The following is a 20,320-nucleotide window of genomic DNA, read 5'->3' as shown; positions in this document are numbered from 1 at the left end:
TTATATATTTTGAGAAATATAAAGTATATAATCAATTTTTAAATTTTAAAAAATCATTTAAATAGGTTATCCTATGGATGGGCAAAAATATACTTATCCGAAGAACCGAACCGAACACGATCCGAAAAAATAGTGGCGAACCCGAACCGAAATTGATTAATTATCCGAATGGGTTCAAAATTTTGGTATCTAGAGAACCGAAACCGAACCAATCCAAACCGAAGTATTTCGGGTACCCGAATGTATCCGAAATAGATTTATATACCTAAATATATTAATTATTTTTAGATTTGATGTATATTAAAAACTATCCAAAATATATAAGATATTTTTAATTTATCTAAAATACTTGAAAATATATACAAATAGTCAAAAACAAATGTCTAAAATTGCTAAAATATACTCAAAACACCAAAAAATATCTATTGATTCTCTATCAAAATATTCAAACCAAACCAATTTATATGTTAACTGTAGGTATTTTGACATATGTTATTCAAATTTATATGTAATATATTATTTTTTTATAGATTTTGAGAAATTTAAAGTATATAATCAATTTTAAAATTTTAAAAATCATTTAAATGAGTTGTCCGAATCCGAACCGAACCCGAACCGAAATTTAGAAATACCCGAATGGGGCTGAAGTTTTTGACTCCGAAAAGCTGAAACCCGAATAGACTCGAACCGAACCTGAATTCCTACCCTAGGTTATCCGAACCTGAACCAAACCCGCAAAGATCCAAATTGAACCCGATCCAAAATTTAGAAATACCTGAATGGGGCTGACATGTTTGACCCCAAAAACTCGAAACTCGAATAGACCCAAACCGAACCCAAATGGGTACCCGAATGTCCACCCATATTTGTTTCTAATTAGTCTCTAAGTAATTAATGCATTATCCCCCCTTACATTTACAACCATATATATTTTTTATGCTTTTTTTCTAAATCAGCTGTTTAAAATTGTATTATTTTCAAGATCAAATAATTTTAGCTATGCCACTAAAAATTATAAACTGATTTCTTACAACAAAATTTCTGCATTTACAACCCAACTAATCGGACCTATTATCTAAATATTATTTATCTTACTTACACAGATATTTGAAAATTTACCTTTTCCAAAATTTTGTTCCACTTCGTCCAAAGTCTGTTTTGATGTAAATGCACCATTTATATAATATATATATATATATATATATAAGATATATATAATCAATTTTGAACAAAATCATAATCCTATTTTCATCTCAAAATTTGCTGTTGATTGAAAAAGTTATCACCAGAATATAACCAATTTTGTGTTGTGGTTTTTATTTATATTGTAGTTGTTATGTCAAATGATAATGTAACTGAGGTTTTTTCTTTTAAAACAAAACCATTTAAAAAAGCAATATAAGACAAACAAGATAAGTTATTTAAATATGTCTAGATCGTGTTTCACTTTCATTCCCACATTCGAATCAAACATGGCTGACTTACTCATATGAGTTATTTTGTATGCTTCTGGAGTACACAATACTGGTGAATTTGATTTGAAAACATAGTTTGAATTGGAGAAGAATGCTGGGCTAACATATTTTAAGAATTTAAAGGGTTTTCATTATTACTCGCACTACATGCAGAAAATTTGAGTATTTTATTTAACTAAAGATTTTATTTGAAAGTGTTCGATTATATATTTTATGTGATTCAACGTTCTTGACCATCTTTTTCGATTAAAAATGATATTCAAATTCTATCTCGTTACGATTAACTAAACTTCATAATTCAACTGTTGAGATTGTTTTAATGAAACTATCTTATATTTATTTTGGTGGCATCATTCTCTTTTATTTTTTAGCGCATATGTTTTACTTATGTGTTTATATATTATTTGTTATGTTGTTTTGTATTACGTCTCTAGTTTTGTATTTTTAGCATATATACTTCTTATGCTTTGTATTATCATGATGTAACTTTTTTTAAATCACATTTATTTGAATAAATAAACTTAATCTTTTGGTTATATCATGAAAATAAGTTTATTTTTTACTTTTTCATTTTTATGTTATATTTTGTAATTTTAAGATTATCTCTTGATATCTATATTCTGATAATGTATTTTTCGTGGTTTCCCTCAATATTTTGTAAGTTTTCTTCAGCTAGAGAGAGTTTAATGATCGAAACAGTTAAATTCACTCTTTTAAAATTGTTGGTGACCTTTCTTTAATGAAATGTAAAATAAGCAATAAGTTGTTGGATTTAATTATTTTTATGTATATTTTTGTTATGTTATTTATTTCACTAAATTTTAATTATTTTATTTATGTAGATATTAAAAACATTTAGCTTTACTTATAATTTTTTTTTACCGTTGTGGGTTTTCATAAATTTTCAATTCCTCTTTGTTTGATTTTTTATTCATAAAACTTCATTTCAGAGTGACGAACATGATACCAAGAAAATCCATGATAAGGTTATTGGTTGAAGAATTATCTTATTCAGACAACTTTCAACTATCATTTAAATATTTTTTAATCAGTATTGCATGTATATATTATATTCTTTATGCATTGATTTACTTGTGTCAAATTGAACTAAAATCTCTATATACTGTAATTGGGTATATTATGTATTAAAATAATTACATACATGGTGTAGCACAAAATCAACTACAACTTGGCATTATTCAAAATTACCATGAAGATTTTGGATGCTTTAACTAAATAAATAACATAATCTTGTTGTTCTTACCATTGTTTTCGATATTCTATGATACTTTTGTTTAATAAGCTCTAAGGGTCTGACTGGTGACCATTCGAGAAACAAGATGAACGAATAGAAAATGAATGTATGGAATAAAATAGCAGGAATGAAAAAGGAATGATTGTTCCTTCTCAAATATAACAAAGAATAATTTTGTTATTTAATTCTCTACAAAAAAAAATGAGAGGGAATGAGAGGGAATTATTATTCCTTATGAATAGTAATTTTTTTAGAAACGTGACGGAATACATTATTCCTCGTCGTTTCTTGGTCACCATTCATACCTTAAACGTTTCTTCCTATTTGGAGTTTTAAAATTAGAAAGCCAACTTATTATAATAATTTGGACAAAATTGTTAAATTTAGAGATATTGGAAATATAGGACGAAAATAATGTTCAAAAAACTCTATGGAATGCACATCAAAAGAAACATTCAATCATAACTAGTTTATGGTAAAACCAACGTATCTTCGATCAAAGCTGTAACCATTACCCATTTTTCATTTTATCAAATTCACAAATTTGCAAGAGGAAGACTGAAAAAAGGACTGCAATGTAACTGGTAAGTAAACGTATTCCCATGATTTGACAATGGGTCCTAACATTACAAAATCTCATAATCTCATAAGTGAAACTAACATTATGTTAATCTCTTTCCACTCTTTATCTTCTTCTCTACTAAGCAACTTCACACAGAGAAAATGCAGCAACCCTAAAGCATACTGTTGAGAGGCACTGGAAAATACAGCAACCCTAAAGCATACTGTTGAGAGGCACTGGAAAATGCAGCAACCTAAATACGACAACTAATTGTTGAGAGGCAATGGAAAGCCTGCAAACGGGCCAATCAAAATGGATAAGATTCATATCTTCAGCAGGTTTGAGAAAGATCATAAAGAAAAATTGTTTCATTTTTTTCTGCTAAAATATTAATAACTATTTTGTAGAGTGACCTGTTTTACATGTACATGTGAGGTGGAATTTTGATCATATCATGCGTTGGAATGTATACAGAAAATAAACGCAAGTACGTCCATCAAAAAGAATGGCAATCTCTTAATTAAAGAAAAATAATGACTTATCTGGCAACCTTTTCTCTTCAGATAAATATCTTCAGATCTTTCTTTACTAAGTTGTTTGAATGTCTGAACTTCAAGCAGAAGAAGACTAAATCTGTTTTTTTGCACGATCAAGTTTCAAGTCACAAAAAATCGATTGATCAAAAACTCGTTATGCACATAAACAACACTGATAGAAAATTTCTAGAACATAACATCTGCGTTTTTGTATATTCAAACGATCTAGATCAATTTTAAAAAGAATTTTATGCATTGAGTTTGATTCCAGTTGATAGGATTTCACTTTCTATGTATTTCTTTATTAATATACTTTCAGCTCTTATAAACTCACCCTTTCCGAGAGCCGATCAACCTCCCTTGTGCCAGATTGAACTGTAACAATTTCTTTTGCTATCTCTCGTCACACTCTCTGCTACTATCTCCGTCGTTCTCCGCCGCTTCCTTCGTTTCTCTCCGCCGAGTGATCCTTGCTCTCCGCCGCTCTCCGCCGCTCTCCATCGCTTGCTCTGTCAACGCATTGACAACAATAATACAATGTTTTCTTTATATTAGAATCTCAAAAAATAATTGGCCAACTGTGAGAAAAATATCAGCGAAGAACAATTGCAATATCTGAGAAAATGGCTTATTGCGATTTTGTTTTAAGAACAATCTTAATTCTGGGAAAGTCTCAATTCTTCATCTTCCTCAGTTTCAGAATTTGTTTGTCTAAATATTCTTGTAGACTTCTCGTTTCGAAGTTGAACTTGAAATTGAAAAATAAGTTTCTAATGTTTTTAGGAATTGAGAGGATGATGTTCATGAGAAGAGGGCTGACCTTATAAGTGATATACACCGCATAGAGGAGGAGTAAATGTTGTTCTTAATGTCGATGAATCAATGAATTTGTAACGTTTTGGAGTAGAATAATGTCAGATGAACAGACGCGAACAAAATCTGACCCAAAGATTCTTCACGAAGATTCGTCTCACCTAACTTCATGAAACTCCATTAATGGCAAAGGTTCGTAGCGTCGATGGATTCGTCTGATGATGAATCGGTGAATCCTATATGAGGAAGTCAGATCGAGAAAGACGATGAATCCAACACGTCGTGAAAAATCAGCTGTTTACCTTTCATTCGGGCTGGGCTCTTGTTTTCAGAAAACATAAATAACAAAATATGAAGCCTAAATCTATATTATAATAGATCAGTTTTTGCTTACTTCTTAGGCTATCCACGTGGCAAATGTGTGGGCCCCGCCTCTATTTTTTTTTTTTAAAACGATTGTGCTTTCATTTTGATTTAAAGTGTGTTCGTCGAAAGCTTCTGAGAGTGTTGGCTAGGCTTATTACGTATTTGGCCCATAGCTATTGGGATGGGCTTCGTCTAGGTTAGGGAATTAGGGGAGGCGTCGATTGATTAAAAAAAACAACCTCGCCGTCGACTTCTTCCAGATCCTTTCGTCTGGGGCGATTCTTATTCCGGCGTCTCATCTCTGTAATGCCCTATATTTATGATTTAATTTCTGAAACAGACGTTTCTGTTCTTCTTCTTCTTCATTTTCTGAACCGTCTTCATCATCTCCACTCCCTACCAAGCGATCTAAGGTCAAGATCAATGTCGCTATTGAATCTGTACGTTAGTTGTTCTCCCAATCTGAATTTCTTTTTCTTTTGGTTTCAAATTTGATTTTTGACTATTTTTTTATAACCTAGGCGGCGGCGGCGGAACCGGTTTCGGATCAATCACAAGACAATCTACTCTCGATCAATTCATCGCAAGAGCCGACCTCAAGCCTCCTCCGCCGGATCCCCAAGTTGTTTCCGACCCTGTGGTAATAACGACAGCGTCGGGATCGATCCCGAGACAGCTAAAACTTGGATTTATCCAGGTTTGAAGAGTTTTATTTCTTCAACCCAACGATTTTCTCTTTTTAAAAATTTCAGTAAACGTTCCTCTGAGAGATTACCAAGACTTTGATTTGCTATAACACATTAGTTGCCTTACCAACAAGACTTGTAAAACCCTCACAACTGCAGTTGTTATGTATATTTACTTCAGATGGTTTCCAAAAGGTTAAATATCAAACCCACTTTTATGTGTCCATCTCTATTAGAACCCATCCTTGTCACTTACCCAGAATCTTCAGCAGAAGCCACGAGCTTCAGTGGCAGCACCAAGCCAACGTTAGGATCAGCAGCTTATGCGCTCTCCGATCAAGCTCATCCTCGCTTCTCAGATGTCTACGAATTCGATCGAGAGAAACAAAGACAGTGACAAGAGACTGTAAGCCGCCACGTGGAAGAACTCAGAAGTGCCTCTCCAGATGGTTCTTCATCTCCAGCACAGTGAATCGCATCCTCTACTGGCTCTAGCTTCTCTCCGCAACGGCTTGTGTGGCTTTGTCGTCTTACAAGCTGGTGTAGTCAACGCGCTGATCCAACACCAGTGGCGTCCAAAGTCGTTTATCACGGTTTCTGGAGAGGTTGACTCTAGGGCGATCGAGAAGAGTGCCAAGATTGGGTTGGGATGTGATTAATCGCAACCTTCTCTTCCTTGTGGATCTGCGTGCTTATTGCATTTTGAGATAAATGGGGCCTATCACATACTACTAATGTATCTTCTCGCTGAATTCTCCCTCTTTCAGCTGTGTGAATATCAAAGTAATCACATAAAATTCATCTCTGTATTATTACTCCTCTGTGTGTTGTATATAAATCCATAGGTTGAAGGAAAAAGCGAGCGTGTACTCAAATTCCTCAAATCGGAGAAGGTTGAGCTGGAGGCATGACTCAGCAAGGAGAATATATAAACTCTGCAACTAAAGGAAGAGTTAAAAGAGACTGATATGCGAAACACAGAGTTATACAAGGTGAATAAATAATACTATTGCCTTCAAATTGGTTCTTATTCAGTCTTAGCATTTACCATCTAAGCGACTAGAAAGCAAGAGACATGAGTTTGAGAAAATTTCTTCAGAGATTGTTTTATCATAGCAACCATTTTTTATTTGATTTATAGGAACTTCACTCTGTGCGGAGTCAACTTGCAGCGGAACAGTCGAGGTGTTTCAAATTAGAGGTATGTAGGATATTACTTCTCTTTCCATTTTGAAAACGTAGTATAAGTTCCTATTTGATATCTGAATATCTCTATGTGCTCGCAGCTTGAGGTTGCAGAGGTAAGATAAAATCTTCAGACAATGGAAACACTTGAAAAGGAACTGAAACTCCTCCACCTTTAAAGAGAGGTTGCGTCTGAACAAGCCACCGCCAATATGAATTTCTATGATTCTTCAAAGATAATTTAAAAACACGTGTATTGTTCTCTATCTCTGAGCCGACAACAACCATAGAGTTCTGTCTCTTCAATATCATCTCCGTTAAACTCATTGCAAGGATCACAAGTCTTCATCTTCTAAGATTTTGTTGAAAATGCCGAGCAAGTGCGAAATCTTGTGCGAGATCTTGATCGCAGTCCTTCTTCCTCCTCTAGGAGTTTGCCTCAGCCGTGGCTGTTGCACTGTAAGCTTTCTCTTTTTTAACTCTCGAGTTCCTCAGAAGAGATCTTCAGTTTCTGTTTATCTACCCTTAAAACTCTGAAGAATGGCAGAACTTCTTTTAAAACTGTTGTTTAGTTCTTAATATGAGAGGTATCATCAGTGTTCAGGTCTATGTTGTTTGAGGCATCGGTGTGTGTCCAGTCTCTCAAGAAGTCTCTCTAGGGTTAAATTATGTTCGCTTCTAGGCTTGTTAGAATCTACTATTTTCTTGAAAACTTAGAACTTTTCTATATTGTATCAGTTTATGTTTTCATGAATGGATTGATGGAGCTTTTGGATTTTTCTAACTCTGGTTTGGTTGGTAGGTGGAGTTCTTGATTTGCTTGGTCCTGATTATCGTAGGATACGTACCAGGCATAATCTATGCGCTTTACGTGATTGTTTTCAAGAAACAAGAAGAGTATTTCAATGAAGCCAGAATTTGTTTTTCTTTGAGAACTTTTCACTCTTTGTACCAAATAAGTTGTTTTTATTTAATGTGTTGAAAGAGGTTTGTAAACTTTTTTTGTTCAATTGTTCCTTCTTTTAGGTTATATTCACATAGATTATGTTGATGCATATGTTATCTCCATAGATCATGGAAGAAAGGAACGTATGCATCTTGGCTTCTCTCATTCTATCCCATGTGACTTTTGTATGGATACCAACATATATACATACAGAATTACATTCTTTTGAGAAAGAGGGTACAGAACTCTCCGCATCTTTATTAAACATGCAAAGTCCCCTCTATTTGATGAATCTGAAGCATATAAAAATGTTAAGTAAATTTATAAATTCTGAATCTTTGTATTGAAACCAGTTTGCACATAAAGTATAAGTATGAATCCCTGGTCTGTTTCTACTACTTGAGGTTTTGCATTTCAGTGCGAGAAAAGATGGACCAGAACTGCAACTGTTACTTGAAGCATAGCGAGTGAAGCAGATTTGGTCATGGAGGACATGGCCACCTCCGAAATTCCACCTCCGAAATTCTTCCATAACCTCTCTTGCCGAAAGCTTTTGTGGCGTCTGGCGATGGCTTTCTGAAACTCCTCCGCCAAAACATGAATCCCCCATGAAGTTATGTTTTTTTTCCGGCATTTCTCTTTTTTCATTATCAGTTTCATTTTTTATATCAGTTTTTACTTCTAGAAAAAAAAAAAAAGATACACATCATACAGAAATTTTGTCTGAGTCGGTTCTTGCTGAAAATAAGGTGTAAATGGTTATGTCTACAATCCTATGATATTTTTGAGACACACTGTCTTAGATTATATGCTATGAGTTATTTTGTAAGTCGTCTAATCCACTAACAGCTTGTGCAGGTGCTATTTTTTTTTTTTTTTTTGTCAACGAGGTGCTAATTATTATTCTCATCTTGATTATAGTAATTTTTACTGTAAAACCCATTACGGCTCAACAATATTGCAAATTTGAATAATCAAATAAAACCACTACGACTAAACCAAAAGAACACCCAAAGCCACCGTCTTTTTCATTTTAAAAATATTAAAATATATTTATTTGTCAATCAGCAGGGCTACAAGGACATTCCATGCCATTTTAAAGGGTATCACAGTTGTTTGTTCAGGTGGTAACTCTGGCCCAGCTGCTCGGACTGTGAGAAACGTGGCTCCTTGGATCGTGACAGTGGCTACAACTACTTTTGACCGGTCCTTCCCCACACCTCTTACACTTAGGAACAATAAATCCATATTGGTAATAACAAGATATACATTGTTTTACCAAGTGTAGATGTTTACACAATTAAATGTCTTATTGTTTAGTTCAATCATTGTATTCCAGAGTCGAGCAATAATTTTATTTATTGTTCGTATAAATTGTTATATCTTTAAACCCGAATTTCAAATCTCTTTCTTACACTATTTGATTTATATACCATCAATTATCTAAGTAGGCATTAACTAATTCTATAAACCTCAGCTTTTAAACATACAATCTCTAATAACGCTTATGGTTGATCAAATAGTTACAAGATATAAAAATATCAACACATATGAATTCGCCGGTCATTCTTATATCAACCTAATCAATGTGTGTGACTTCCAAAATTCCATTCATGACAACCCGGAAAAACAAAAATTAAAAAAAAACAACGACCAAATTCCATAACACAAAACTATACAATGCATCAACAATGAAGCCGGCTCCGCGCTTGCGCGGGGACTATGCCCCTAGTAATATAAATGCAAAGCCTAAATTTAATGGAACAAAAACACTTCAAAATGTATGTGTAATGAATTAAGCCCAACACACCGGAATACATGAATTAATGAAACAATGAGTACTTAGGGGAGGGACACGTGTTGGAATGGGAGACTTCGACTTGATGACGTGGCATGCTGAGAGGATAGAAAACACTACTTTATAATAATTGAAAAATAAGTTTCTAATGTTTTTAGAAATTGAGAGGATGATGTTCACGAGAAGAAGACTGACCTTTTTATAAGTGATATACACCGCCTGGTTCTTAGTGTCGATGAATCAATGAATCTGTAACGTTTTGGAGTAGAATAATGTTAGACGAACAGACAAACAAAATTTGACCTAAAGATTCTTCACGAAGATTCGTCTCACCTAACTTCATGAAACTCCATTAATGGCGAAGGTTCATAGCATCGATGGATTCGTCTGATGATGAATCGGTGAATCTTATATGAGGAAGTCAGATCGAGAAAGAGGTAGGATCCAAGACGTCCTGAAAAATCAGCTGTTTAACTTTCATTCGGGCTGGGCTCTTGTTTTTCAGAAAACATAAATAACAAAATATGAAGCCCAAATAATGTAAATGCAAAGCATAAATTCAATGGAACAAAAACACTTCAAAATGTATGTGTAATGAATTAAGCCCAACTCACCTGAATACATGAATTAATGAAACGTTGAGTACTTAGGGGAGGGACACGTGTTGGAATGGGAGACTTCGACTTGATGACGTGGCATGCTGAGAGGATATAAAACACTACTTTATAATAATTGAAAAATAAGTTTCTAATGTTTTTAGGAATCGAGAGGATGATGTTCATGAGAAGAGGGCTGACCTTTTTATAGGTGATATACACCGCCTAAGGAGGAGTAAAGATGATTCTTAATGTCGATCAATCAATGAATCTGTAACGTTTTTGAGTAGAATAATGTCAGACGAACAAACGCGAACAAAATCTGACATAAGGATTCTTCACGAAGATTCGTCTCACCTAACTTCATGAAACTCCATTAATGGCGAAGGTTCGTAGTCTCGATGGATTTGTCTGATGATGAATCGGTGAATCCTAAATGAGGAAGTCAGATCGAGAAAGACGATGAATCCAAGACATCGTCAGTTGTTTACCTTTCATTCGGGCTGGGCTCTTGTTTTTCAGAAAACCTAAATAACAAAATATGAAGCCCAAGTAATGTAAATGCAAAGCCTAAATTCAATGGAACAAAAACACTTGAAAATGTATGTGTAATGAATTAAGCCCAACTCACCAGAATACATGAATTAATGAAACGCTGAGTACTTAGGGGAGGGACACGTGTTGGAATGGGAGACTTCGACTTGATGACGTGGCAGACTGAGAGGATAGAAAACACTATTTTATAATAATAAATAAATAAATAGATAGATTTTTTTTTTTAAACACAAATAAATAGATAGATAAACCCATCAAACGATTGCATCTCCAGTAAAGCCACCTGTTCGTCTTCCTCTTGACTTTCTCTCTTCTCCTTGCCGTTGCTCGTCATTCTTCTATCTCCCTCGTGTGCATTTTCTTCTTTACCATTTTCCTGGCTGTTTGAGTTGAAATAGTTCACTCTTGTTTTGTTCAGTTGCTATACTTGGTCTCAGGTGTAGTTACAGTAGTGAATTTACTCGTCTGAACTTTGTGATCGGTCTTCATTGCAGACAACTGCTTTGGTTTTTTGTTCAAATCCTGCAGCTCTACCAGTTAAAACTAATGGGTATACGTCCTTGTAGATTGCTATGGCAGTCTCAATCAAATGAGACGTGATGCAAGTTTTTTTTTTAAAAAAGCAAGAAAACCATTAACATCTTGTGAACAAGTTTTACTCATCAAGATTTCTTCATGAGCTAAACTCATTCACCAGATGTTAATGATTCCTGCAGCTTTACAAGCAGAAACTAATGGGTACATCCGTGTCCCTGAGCAGAAAAGCATTTGCAGAACTCACTTCTCAGGGGCTTGAAGGCGCTGAGATGAAGAACACTATTTGGGAAGTTCATAAAAACCATTTTACAATTGGTAGAGGTTATGCTATGCTTGACTGCTTCTGGAATTTGAGCTGTAATGCTTATTCTTTTCTTACTTCATTATTGAGTTGACACTAACATTTGTAACAATAACACTGTAACATCCCGGGTTGTGATATATGGAAAGGTTTAAGAGAATTGATTTGGCTACCTATGTCACCAAAGTTGACTTACCTTTTCCGGAGCACATCCTGAAAGAACTCCAGAGTTAAGCGTGCTTGAGCTGGAGTAGTGGAAGGATGGGTGACCTATCGGGAAGTGATTCGGGATAGCGTGCGATTGAGGCCAAAGCATGAAAAAAGGTCGGGTGGTGATTGCAGGGTCAGTAAACAAGACTCTAGAGCCTTGGAAAATTAACAGACCGACCGTTGGAACGGGATGGGGCCCACGGGCCGAGAGAGCGGGCGTGGGTGGCCCATTAGCCGTGGGCGGTCGGGGCGTTACAAGTGGTATCAGAGCTGGTTAGCCATCTCGGTTCCGACCCGAGAGGCGTCTTGAGACCTGTCGTGGGCGCAACGAGGACGTTGCTTACTTTGAGAGGGGGTGAATTGTAACATCCCGGGTTGTGATATATGGAAAGGTTTAAGAGAATTGATTTGGCTACCTATGTCACCAAAGTTGACTTACCTTTTCCGGAGCACATCCTGAAAGAACTCCAGAGTTAAGCGTGCTTGAGCTAGAGTAGTGGAAGGATGGGTGACCTATCGGGAAGTGATTCGCGATAGCGTGCGAGTTAGGCCAAAGCATGGAAAAAAGTCGGGTGGTGATTGCAAGGTCAGTAAACAAGACTCTAGAGCCTTGGAAAATTAACGGACCGACCGTTGGAACGGGATGGGACCCACGGGCCGAGAGAGCGGGCGTGGGTGGCCCATTAGCCGTGGGCGGTCGGGCGTTACAAACACACACTACTCATGTAGTATGCAATTTTGAGGTGGTCAATAACAATAAAAAATAGCTTCTGATTCTACTGTTTAAAGTGGTCTAAAACACAAAATGATCTGTCTTTCAAATTGTATTTCCCATTGAAACAACAAGACCAGAAGGATGATAGCATTCTGCTTACGTGATGATAATCTCTCCAAGATCACACATTTGAAGTGAAAGTGCGTACAAGCAGAGAACAATGTATAGGAAGAGGCACAAGAAAATCATAATCAAGTATCACCTAAACCGAAACAAACCAGAAGAACAACACCAGAACCCAAAGAGTAATTCATTTGAGGGCTAACCTTGGTTTCTTTTGCTTCTTAGTGAAGGCAAAGCAAGCTTGGAACACAAGTAAAGACAAGTGGCCAATTGATGGGAGATGCGTCCCTAGTATCTTCATAAACTTGCTTATACATATCCTCTCCAACAATGTAGACCATGGTCCTATCTCTATCCCTCGTGCAACACACTACTGCCACTTTATTCTCCTCGTCCAACAAGAAGTTTTCCACATTCAATTTAAATTTAACAGAATCTACTTCCAAGACGAATACGCTTGTCCATGACAAGTCTTTATTAGCATCCTCATCATCAATCTTATTGGTCACCCATATCCTCATCACACGTGACCTGTAATCGATGTGTAACAGCGAGAGCTTTTCATCCCTAACGACTGAAAGAACCTTGGCATCTAAAAAAATAAAAGCTCTGTAACGGAAGAGGGAGACGCAAAAATCTCTCTCTATGGTGAAATCAAACTTCATCAAGAAAAAGCGAATTTCTTCTTCATCTCCAGCAACCCAATAAGTATCTCCTTTCAAAGACATGCCCCTGGAATATAAGTCATAGTCAAGAGGGAAGGAATCAAGAACCCTCCAAGAACCAGAGCTAAGATCATAAATCTCACACTCAGAAACCCACACTCTCTCCTTGTTTTACTTCAAGATTTTTTAGCTATGGCCAGAAGAAGAAGATGTGGCGTATCCAAGAGCAAATTAATCTTCAGAACGGTAACGAGTTTTGGGTTTAGTCTTCCTCCTTTGACCGGTACATGGATTCCAAACCACAAGTCTTGTGTTCCACTCGGTGGAGCATAACATTCAGCAGTGAAATAAATGAGAGAAGTCCAAATCTTTTAAACCTTTTAGATTTCTAAGTTTACCAGTAAGCTGGATAGGTGTGGAGATCTTCGGCGATTGAATAAACTCTTTCAATCTCTTATTACTTTATGAGTCGTACATTTATAATTAGATATACTTATTCTTGAAATTGATGTTGAATGGGTTAAATCGAAAACCTTTGCCTGACTGCTTTTGTGAATTCTACTGTTTAAAGTGGTCTAAACCACAAAATGACCAGTCTTTTATAAATTGTAGTTTCCCTTTAAAACAACAAGACCAGAAGGGTGACAAACCAGAGTCCATGCATTTCCAAAGAACTCGATCAATCCTTGGACGTTATAACGAGTAAACCCAAGGCCCCTATGAGAATGTACTGCAACAAGAAGAGAACATGCAAAAATATCTCTAAGTCACAGAACCAAACAGACTTTGGGTTTGATCAAAGAGTAAGTTTGTTGTAGTACCTTGATGATAGGCTTTTCCGTCATAATGATAGTCACCCATCCAACATAAGGCAAGAACCTGAAACAGACACAACCATTTATGAGTCACGATAGAGCTTTCGGTTTAAACACATATACGTGAAATAAGTGCTTTGTGATTGAAGTTACCCGACAGCACGACCCATTATATGATGTCGATGAAGCCACTGCTGCCCTTCAGCATACAGAAGTCTATCATCTCCATAGTTATTGTCACCTAGAAAACAGTCAAAACATAATAAAAATCTGATTGTGTGCTGAAGAATAACACTATGAAAAAAACAAGTCAACACTCAACCAGTAAAATTTTTTAAATCAACAGAAGATATACACCTTTTGTCAAAACATCGACTTCTCTTGTATTCTCCCTTTCGTGAACCTATAATGTGAACCAACCAACCCCAACAATTACAGTATAAGTAACTGAGAGATGATGATAATGAGGAAGTCTTTACCTTAATGACACGATGCACAATGGGAATATCCCGACCCTGAGGAGAAGAAAACTGGTTAAGACACATCAAGAATCAAAAATAAAAAGACGAAACAAGAAGAGGGAAACTTACATCAACATTGAAAACAACAATTTCTCCAGCTCGAATAGGGTCTTTACTCATGTGCAAGAACAGTATATCCCCCTACAGGTATGATTGAGAGTTTGAGCATCAAACAGTTTGTAATGTAATGCATCTAATAAGTCAACAGTTACCCTCTTGAAGCCAGGCTCCATACTTCCAGAGAGAACAACAACCACAGGAGATTCGCTGCCAGTGACACACATCAAAGCTTTCCATATGATCAAAGCAGACGTAACAATCATCCCTACGCACACAAAGACCAAAATTATAAAGTTGCAAACTTTAACTCTTAACGTTTATCATATTGTGACCTCAAGATCTACCTTGATGCTAATTAATCAAATTACTGGCCGAAGAAATCTGAATTGGACCCAGTTCGAGGAAGCGAAGAACTAACCAAGACTGATGGCTTGAGTGAGAAGCTGACGGATCTGAATGGATTTGATTGAATCTATGGTTTCTCCCATCCAACCCATCTTTTTGACTTTCGGTTTTCTTCTGATTCGCAGAGACGAACGTTGTTTCGAGCGAAGCAGAGGAGAAGAAGAGTCCCTCAGGGTCAAGCTAGCGTCTTTGCCAGAATCGGAGAACCGGTTTACAAATGAGATCCGGTTCAGTGACGTGGTTTAAATCTTTGGTTGGCTACATTTTCATTACGTGGCATATACTTTGATGACATGGTTGACTCTATGCTTATTCACTTTTTTCAGGATCTTCATCGTTAAAAAATCAAGTGGATTTCCACCCGCGTAACCGCACTGATATTTTTTTCAGTTTTATATAGATAGATATTTATTTTAGATAATAAGTGGTATATATTTTTAAAATTTAATCATATATTTAAATGTTTATATAACTATTTCAGATACAATAATTTAATAATTTTATAGTTTATATTTTATAGTTAATCATTTTTTTTTAAATCCGTCATATGTATTTGTTGCATCTTATTATATATTTATCTTATTGTATTTGCATTTAATTATTAAACAAATTAATATATCCATGAAACAATATATTTAAAAATTATTTTAAATTTAATTTATGCTAAATTCTAACCCGCTTTTCACAGCTGCATTTCGTTTTAACAATATTTTTTACTTTTTTTTCATTTTAGATAATATTTTATTGTATATAGAAAAATCTTAATTTTATACATGTATTATATAGTTTGTTAATGTTAAGTCGTTATAAATCAAAACTAAATTAAATTTAAATTCTGATTATAGTTTATGATAACTAAAATTTAAATTAATCAATTTTCCAAAAATAAATTTTAAAATGGAATATTTTTAAAAGATTTTGTTAAAATTTTCATATATAAATATTTTTATTTAAATACAAATAAAGAGATTAAAAGATATTATAATAAAGTTATGTACATTTGATAAACTTTTTAAATAATGCTTCAACTTAAAATATCACACATGAAATGAAGTTGTGAATTCTATTTTAATAGAATAGACTAGGAAGTTCTTTTCGTCGCCACCATAAACAGTCTCGATAAAAAGTCTATTATGTTTAACAAAAAGACTATGCGTTTATAAAGATAAATTGGTACAGTTGAGTGCAAGCACCATGTGCAAAACGATATGTCTTTGTGTTCTGAACGATGGGGAAGTGCGTGATCTTAAAAGTTTAGAAATTTTCTTTGATCCGTCGTATTTATTCGAGGTATAATACAAAATCATGATATTCTTCTGGTTCTTCACCAACTGTGAATATTTTGTCGCAAATGTTACATAGAATTGTAGCAGATTTCATATTTTCCATCGCTCATATGAAAGCTTCCAATTTTGCGTGTAAAAGGGAAAAGTTGTTCCTTGTATTCTGGCCCTATTAATCCATCAAAACCCTCTAATATACTTTACTAATCACTTCCAAAATATAATTTATGATCCTACCGAGACCCATTAATAAAATACCATCTTCCTATTCGTGGAGGCATATTTTGTGTTTATTTGTTGATGAATCAATTTGGAGTTTTCATGCGATGCGCAGAAATAATAATTGCAAATATAATAAATTTTATTTGAAAAGAAAAATTTAGTTTACATTTGAACATTAATTTTTTTCTATTTCAAATTACAGGCTTGGAAAAAATAAAACCATAATTGTATTTTTTTTACAGTTTTATTATTTTTGATTTTGTTTAACAATTGGGGAAATTTTATGTTTACCACTATCATAGTACCACTTTTCATCTTTACCACCACTAAAGAGACATTTTCAAAAATACATTTTTCATTAAGTGGCAAAAGACTCTTGTAGCCTTGTTATCTATACATAATAAATCATTATTTAAACATATAAAAAATAAAAAAATAATTTTTATGTTTTCGAATTATACTTTTTCAAATTCGAACTTTTTATAATTTTTTTTTCGAATTTTCTTTGTTCAAATTTTCTTTTTGAAAATCGAAAACTATGTTTGAAACTATTTATTTTTTAAATTATTTTTTGAGTATTTATTTACATATTTATTAGAATCCTAAATTTCACATTCCAAAAACCCTACCTCACCCCTGAACTCTAAATTCTAAGTCTAAATTAGTTAACCCTAGGGGTATAAGTGTACTTTAACATTCATTAAAAGTGAAGGTAAAAGTGATTTGTGGCAATTTCATTTTAAGATTATTTAAATTTTAGTGGAGTTAAAATTACATTTTAGAAAAATAAAATTTTTAATTTTTATTATATTATACGGTGTTTAATGATTATTTATTTATATATTTCTCTTATCACCTAGTTTAAATATGGAGAAATTTCATGTTTACCACTTTCAAGGTACCATTATTCATCTTTACCACCACTAAATGAACATTTTCAAAAATAATTTCTTCATTAAGTGAAAAGACTCTTATACTCTTGTTCTATATATATATATAATAAATAATTTGTTAAATAATTTTTTTTTATGTTTTCGAATTATACTTTTTCAAATTCGAACTTTTTATAAAAATTTTTTTTTTGAAAATCGAAAATTATGTTTGAAACTCTTTTAAAAAAATTATATTTTCTTATATATTTATTATAATTTTAAATTTCACGTTCCAAAAATCCTATCTCAATCCTCAACTCTAGACCTTACGTCTAGATTAGTTAACCCTAGGTGTATAAATGTCTTTTACCCTTAATTAAAAGTGAGGATAAAAGTGGTTAGTGTAAATATGAAAAGTGGTACTATAAAAGTGGTATTTGTGGCAATTTCCCTTAAATTTGTATATATTTAAATATATAAATTTTAATAATATAGTATTCATGAGCCATACACATAAATAATAATTTAAATATAATATTATTTTATTTTTAAATAAATTAGTTTACATTTGGACATTATTTTATAAATTTTAACTTCATCGGTATGTAAAAAATAAAACCATAAATATGTGTTCTTTTGTAGTTTATTTCTTCTGATTTGGTCTACCTATTTTTCTTTAATTTTAATTAAATTCCAATCAAGTTAATATTACATTTTTATAAGAAAAAAAGATTTCATTTTATTAAAAAAAATTAAAATTATATTGTATTGTATTTAATGGTTATTTGTTTTAAATATGTCTCTTAACATGTAGTTTTAAATATAGTTCTATATTTTTAAATATATATTAATTATTATAAACTTTAGATTTTTGTTTTTTCGTTAAAATATGTTAAACTCTTAAAATTAATTTTTAATTAATATAATGAACCGATAAATTTAAATAAAATTCCAATCATTTAAATATCAAAAACAATTATTTGATTAGTGCTTCTTTAGTTTTGTACTTGTAAATACACACTTACAACTAATTTTGATTATATATACATATATACACAAAATATGATATATAAATTGACTTAAAAATATATTTGTAATTATATTTAGTTTTTTTTAGTTAACTGATATATATATATATTAATTTTATATATATACATATATATATATATATTAATTTAATGGTGATATATGAGTTATTAATTAATATTATATGTAAATATTTTTGGTAAAATAAAGATTTATACAAAAAATTACATTAATGGATATATAAATTAATGGTCATTACCATATTAAAAATATTACCAAAAATATAAATCATTTTAAGAAAAATTGTACAAGTCATAATTATATTAGTGTCATGTCAAACTTTTTCAAAAGCCATATCATCATTTTTTGTTGTGATGCTGTGATGTCACATGTGCAAATCATTTCACAAATAATGTAGAGGAGATACCAACATCAAGTATCAAGTGATTGATGATGCTGCAATGAAATCATCTTCATTCTTAATTTGAATTCTTCATGCATATATTTGAATTTCAAGAATAGTGAAAACCAGAATTAGCTTAAATTTTTGCTATCGAGGATTTTGAACTGGTGAGTTAGGTAGTGTTTGTAGGTGAGGTAGATTGGGACCATGTGGAGTTTGAGGACCGAGAGGAGCAATGGCGATGCGTCCTACACGGTGAGGAGGCGCTCGACAAAAGGTGTTTGAGGATTAAATTTTATTGTTTCTAACTTAAATTTAACGATCAATACAAGTGAAAAAGGCTTAGTTAGCGTGAATCTAAGATTCACAATAAGTATTTAGAGTGTTTTTTTATAATCTATAATATAATAGTTTAGTTGAGTCTTTCCTTTGGTGGGTCTCACTTTTAAAAAGTGTGAAAAAGTGTCGAGCCTGTGGTTCGAACCCGGGTTATTGAGATGTAAACACCAACATTTATACCACTAAACTAAAAAATATTTTGTACATTGATGGCCGAAACTAATATATATTTATGAAGGTCGGAAACCTTTGCTTCTTCGATTTTTTCAGTGGACCGGACCTACAAGTGTATTATGAGGTTCATCACGTTATATGAAAAAACAAAAATTATAGTTTTTCCATATTATAAACTATCTTCGTTTAACAAGAGTTAGGGTTCTTTTCATCATTGTCTTAGACAAATCTGAGTTACAGAGCTGCACTGTGTGTCTGTTCGTAATCTATTTTTTCACTGGTGAACTCTTCATCTCCCCATCTTAAATCGCTTGATCCTAAATGTTTCTGATTTGTAGCCTTTCTGTAAACCCTATATATATAATTCTCATCTTTGATGAACCCAATCTGCATCTCCACAAAACTCATTGATTCCTCTTAGCTTTAACGATCTTCTAGAAAATGTCTCTCTGCCTCTCCAGTTCCTCAAACCAGCGTACCCGGCATCCGTCACTCAACCTTTGAGTCTCTCTGTGTTGGTCGTAGTAGTCAGAGAATAGCCTCTAACCTCGTCGCTTATGGGATTCCCTGAACTTCAAGAAAGACAGTGAGTTTATGGGAATCACGGTTTTCTTCCTTGATGAAAAGGTAAGTTAATCTTCGATTTATCACACTTATTTAATATAATTGTTTTTAATTGATTTCCTGATTCTTTGTTAAATAATATTATTTGCAGATTCCGTGATTCATGAGTTTATTCCCGCTGGACGTGCTAATCATTACATGTCATCTTTGAAAGCCGGTTCCATTGTGAAACTCGATCGTTTTGAGGTTGCTAGGTGCTCAAGCATGTACAAGATAATTGATCATCCATTTCTCATTTGTTTCATCTCACCA

General features: G+C 33.5%; 1 protein-coding gene, 1 non-coding gene and 1 pseudogene across 6 annotated transcripts; 1 reads left to right on the top strand and 2 right to left on the bottom strand.

Moving 5' to 3' along the window:
- Positions 1–5,181: 5,181 nt before the first annotated feature.
- LOC106406540 lies at positions 5,182–8,048 on the top strand. Of its 4 annotated transcripts, none has more exons than XR_007324991.1 (7): positions 5,182–5,447; positions 5,529–5,704; positions 5,760–6,429; positions 6,539–6,685; positions 6,835–6,894; positions 6,980–7,337; positions 7,681–8,048. It is a non-coding gene; the product is annotated as an uncharacterized LOC106406540 (transcript). The 4 variants fall into 4 exon arrangements; XR_007324992.1 differs by having other exon boundaries at positions 5,184–5,447; positions 5,760–5,888; positions 5,966–6,685; XR_007324990.1 differs by having other exon boundaries at positions 5,184–5,447; positions 5,760–6,685.
- A 4,524-nt stretch (positions 8,049–12,572) lies between these two features.
- On the bottom strand, positions 12,573–13,660 carry LOC106404162 (annotated as a pseudogene).
- A 169-nt stretch (positions 13,661–13,829) lies between these two features.
- LOC106402004 (signal peptidase complex catalytic subunit SEC11C) lies at positions 13,830–15,346 on the bottom strand. 2 transcript variants are annotated; one of them, XM_013842635.3, is made up of 8 exons: positions 15,139–15,346; positions 14,873–14,985; positions 14,730–14,801; positions 14,619–14,654; positions 14,497–14,542; positions 14,293–14,380; positions 14,146–14,203; positions 13,830–14,054 (listed from the first exon to the last, which is right to left on the bottom strand). In XM_013842635.3, exons 1-8 carry the CDS (start codon positions 15,215–15,217, stop codon positions 14,004–14,006), a joined length of 543 nt encoding a protein of 180 aa, XP_013698089.2. In that variant the 5' UTR covers positions 15,218–15,346; the 3' UTR covers positions 13,830–14,003. The 2 variants fall into 2 exon arrangements, with proteins under 2 accessions (XP_013698089.2, XP_022556088.2); XM_022700367.2 differs by having other exon boundaries at positions 15,065–15,269.
- Positions 15,347–20,320: the final 4,974 nt, after the last annotated feature.

The sequence above is a fragment of the Brassica napus genome, chromosome C6 (genome assembly GCF_020379485.1).
Source record: "Brassica napus cultivar Da-Ae chromosome C6, Da-Ae, whole genome shotgun sequence".
In the NCBI taxonomy this organism is placed as follows: Eukaryota; Viridiplantae; Streptophyta; class Magnoliopsida; order Brassicales; family Brassicaceae; genus Brassica; species Brassica napus.
Note: the sequence above shows the minus strand (reverse complement) of the source record. Positions and strands in the feature narration are given on the sequence as shown.

What these genes read in the sequence shown, in the direction of transcription:
- LOC106402004 (XM_013842635.3), bottom strand. Translation starts at nt 15,217, where the DNA reads ATGGGTTGGATGGGAGAAACCATAGATTCAATCAAATCCATTCAGATC. An exon ending in CACTCAAGCCATCAGTCTTG is followed by an intron (nt 14,986 to 15,138) that starts GTTAGTTCTTCG and finishes TTGTGTGCGTAG; the next exon opens with GGATGATTGTTACGTCTGCT. An exon ending in ATAATGGGTCGTGCTGTCGG is followed by an intron (nt 14,204 to 14,292) that starts GTAACTTCAATC and finishes TGTCTGTTTCAG; the next exon opens with GTTCTTGCCTTATGTTGGAT.